Here is a 3,963-nt window from a genome sequence, read left to right as displayed (position 1 = left end):
TAAATATTTAGGTAGCTACCTAAATATTTAACTTAAATATTTAGGTTGGTAGCTAAATATTTAAGTTGCAAGCTAATTATTTAGCTCAAAACTAAATATTTAAGTCAGAAGTTAAATATTTAGCTTGTTAACTAAATATTTAATTTGTAAGTTAAATATTTAGTTTTATAAACGATGACATTTATAAAGGTATGAATCATATGGTGAAAAACTGACTTTGAAAAATAAATCTGTTCTTTTTTTCGTATAAAAGGCTATATAAAACAAAAATATTGGTGGTAATTATTGACTGTATAACTTTACAAACGGCACCTCATACTTGCTTTTTAGTGTTTCAAAGTCTAACTGCAAGAAACACATCCAACTCACCGGTGGTCCTTTGGTTCCAGATGCACCTGCTGGTCCTGGTTTTCCTTTCAAACCCTGAAGTATAAAAAAATAACTGCAGAATAAATATCTTTAAGACTCAAAGTATCTTTGAAACAGCTTTTCGTTCTTACTTGATCGCCTTTGGGTCCTTTCAGTCCTGGTTGTCCTTTAGTCCCAGGATGTCCCTGAAATGATCATTAATGTTTCAGATTTTTGATCAGTTTTCTGTATAAAAACATAAATCTGAGCTGTAGATTCTAGGAACCAGAATACCTACAGGAAGACCTGGAGCCCCAGTTTCACCCCTCAGTCCACTGATGCCTGTTTGACCCTGAAAAAAGACGCATTTCCTGTAATTTCACTCGTACTTTATAAGCAATGTAACAGATTTGTTTCCACACTTACAAAGTGTCCCGTGTCACCTGGCTCTCCTCTTTCTCCTCTGACTCCAGGAGGACCCTGAATGAGAGAAAAACAACAGTTTAATAATCCAGATCATCACCAACAAATGGTACAAAAACACAGTGCATGTCAGAAACTCACTCTGTCACCTTGGGGACCTGGAAGGCCCTCTGCCTTACTGTCATCTCCATGTTCTCCCTTGGCAAACAAAGCAGAAACAAAGCATGTTTTACATGTTTCATTGAAACACATTGTCCACTGTCTTTATATGAATGACGAATCAATAAACAAGCTATTACTCACAATGATCCATTTTCACATAAATGGAGTCAGCGTTTGCTTAAGAATTTTTCACGAGATTCATTAAACAATAGGCATAAAGTTACGAGCTGCGGATGCGTCAAAATAAATAAATAAACACAGAGATTAATATGAAGAGGAAGCAACGATAATTAGCGACGGCCGGGGGCCCCAAATTTAAAAATAAATAAATAAATAAATAAAGCCAACAATTGTATGAATGAAAAGCAATAAACTGTATCTTTGGTGATTCACAATTAAATGTAATTCAGATGTGTATCAACAGCATAGTTTTAGCACGACAATTACCTGGCACTAAATTGACAATCATAAATTTAACAATGTGCGAGCGTGATAGTGCGATATTGATTTAATTAGAGCAGAAGCACAGCAATTAGACTGAGGATACGGGCAATGAGAAAACAACAAATATCCACATCCAGATGGCTTCTGCCCAGGGACTAAAAAAATGCAAATTAGTATATCACTAAAGTCTGGTGCAGTGTGTATCGTTACACAGCGCTCCTGTCAAATAAACACAAATTATGTGGCTAATTTCTACTAAATTCAGAGGATAGGAGTCCAGGAGCTTGTCTAATTGCATGCATTTGGCGGTGCCGAGTTAATCGGCTTTGTCCAAGTTCAGATCACTCATCAAATTAAGGAGAACTTTGGGAATATTGTGAGGGCGCAAAGACATACGAAAGAAGCACAAGTTAGGGACAAAATTCATGTTTCGGTGCATCGGAAAAACCATCAAAGCAACATTTCTCCAGAGCTCATAAAACACAATCCAACCCCAGTCAGCTGTTAGAGACAGGGAAAAAAGGAGGAGGGATGATGTACCTTTTCACCCTTTGATCCAGGAGGTCCAGCTGAACCTGGTCGTCCCATGTGGCCCTGTAAACGCACAAAAAGGACTTTATGTTTTTCCATACAGGTCCCAGTCTCCACATCACTAAATTAGGTGACAATGTATGCTTGTGACAAAACGCACATTAAAATCAATTGAGAAAATGCTGGGCAGAGTTTTTTTTTTATTATTATTTTTAGTTCCGTACATTGAGGCATGGAAACAGCCAATTTGGTTCCCTAGGTAAGATTCCAGGTGGCGCCCCCTTGTGTAATTTTCTAAATCTCACTGCCAATTTACTCACATTCATTTACCAAATTAAATAGTTTGTCTTTGATATTATTTTTATAAAACAGTTTGGCCAATTAAAATAATTAATTTGAAACAGAATAGCAGAACCTGCCAACCATTGCTCACAGCAATGAGGAACACAGCAGCTGTGGAGCAAAGCAGATATAAGGGGGTCTAAGGGGTATACGCCCCTGGAAAATTTAGCAAAGGGTCTACTCCAAACTCTGCATTTTCCTGCCATTTAAAAACATTTTACTAAATTATTGGGATTAATAAACAATATAAAATTAGTACTAAAATACGTAGTATATAATAAGTTAGAAAATATATTTATTGCCCCCCCCCCCCATTTATTACACCACCTTAGCATTTGCTTATACTGCTGATCAATAAAACCCCTGAGATTTGTCTAGAAAACAGCAGCGTAGATTGAACTAAACGTTAAATTCTTTCATTAATCATTAAACAGCTTTAAATTTCCCTGCTGGATGAAAATGACTAAAATCTCATCAGAAATTAGTCTTCCAGAGAACAGTTTTATTGTGCTGCAAATGTTTTGAACCATACATTGTTCCCATTGTTAATCTTGTTCTGCTGTAGGAAAATCAAAATACGGCAGTCAGAAAAAAAAAAAAAAAACGCTTTTATGGTTTGATCCATAACTTTTAGTACAAAAACAGTGTGTTCTGAAATGCAGCTTTTACATTTTTACTAAAATTGCACCTTGTTTAAATGTATGGAAAGCTTAAAGTGCCTGTGATGTGTTTATACTTCAAATACAGAAAGTCAAATAAAACAACTTTATATGTAAGAAACTTTGCATAATACAAATGATTTTACTCATTTTGTTACAAAAATCGCATATTTTCTTTTGAACTTGGCTCAGCTAAAGTGAAACAGGAAGTGACATCAAAGGGGAACTCTTAAAGAAAGACAACTCTGGTCTTTTTGAAACAATATTTACACTTTGTTCTTCATCTCTCTGATGGGGACTCAAAATAATCTAAAGAAACATCAGATTTTTCTCTACAGTCTGTTATTGTAGCAACATGCTGTTTACATGCAGACATTCCCCTTTGACATCACTTCCTGTTTCTTCACATGCAATTATCTCAACAACTGTTCATCTCAGCAGTGTGAAATTAGGTTTGTAATATGTTATAAATGTTATCTTTCCAAAAACCTGTCCATTTTTATTACGAAAATTTGATGTCACAGGCACTTTAACAGGAGATGCTGTAAAGAGTCAATATATATATATATATATATATATATAGTATATAAACATATATTAGTTCTAAACAATTATCTGACCTGCTTTACTTCTAAATCCATACACTTATAATGTGTATAAATAACATGTTTCAGCCGGATGGAGATAAATTATCTGAATGAGAAAATGAATCAGCAGAAGACAGCTGGACCCGGCCCATCAGGAGAGGACAATTCAGAGGAAAATGTCAAGGGTTTGTTAAAGAAACGCTGCCGCTGAGCCGAACAGGAGCGCAGAGTCAGCTGCCATGGCAACTGAGAGTTTTAATAATCACTGCAGTGCAGAATTATAAAACACCAATTAACAACAGCAGAACATTAAAGGACGAAGTTATACCGGCGAGACAATAACATCAGTCAACATTGTCCTTTGTGATATGCAAACCTTTAAAGGGATCCCCGATTAGTTGTAACATTAGACTTTATAACTTATATTTTAACTGTAAAATAAAGACTGTAAAAATACTGTAGGATGT

General features: G+C 35.5%; 1 protein-coding gene across 1 annotated transcript in view; it reads right to left on the bottom strand.

The window, feature by feature from the left end:
* col27a1b (collagen, type XXVII, alpha 1b) overlaps positions 1 to 3,963 on the bottom strand; it is a gene marked incomplete at its 5' end in the record, with an annotated part of 91,702 nt that overhangs the window by 15,905 nt on the left and 71,834 nt on the right. The window contains 6 exon segments of the mRNA XM_014024015.1: positions 370 to 423; positions 501 to 554; positions 647 to 700; positions 775 to 828; positions 913 to 969; positions 1,918 to 1,971. Of these exon segments, the coding sequence (XP_013879469.1) occupies positions 370 to 423; positions 501 to 554; positions 647 to 700; positions 775 to 828; positions 913 to 969; positions 1,918 to 1,971 (327 nt within the window).

This window comes from Austrofundulus limnaeus, unplaced genomic scaffold (genome assembly GCF_001266775.1).
Source record: "Austrofundulus limnaeus strain Quisiro unplaced genomic scaffold, Austrofundulus_limnaeus-1.0 Scaffold403, whole genome shotgun sequence".
NCBI classification, from domain to species: domain Eukaryota; kingdom Metazoa; phylum Chordata; class Actinopteri; order Cyprinodontiformes; family Rivulidae; genus Austrofundulus; species Austrofundulus limnaeus.
Note: the sequence above shows the minus strand (reverse complement) of the source record. Positions and strands in the feature narration are given on the sequence as shown.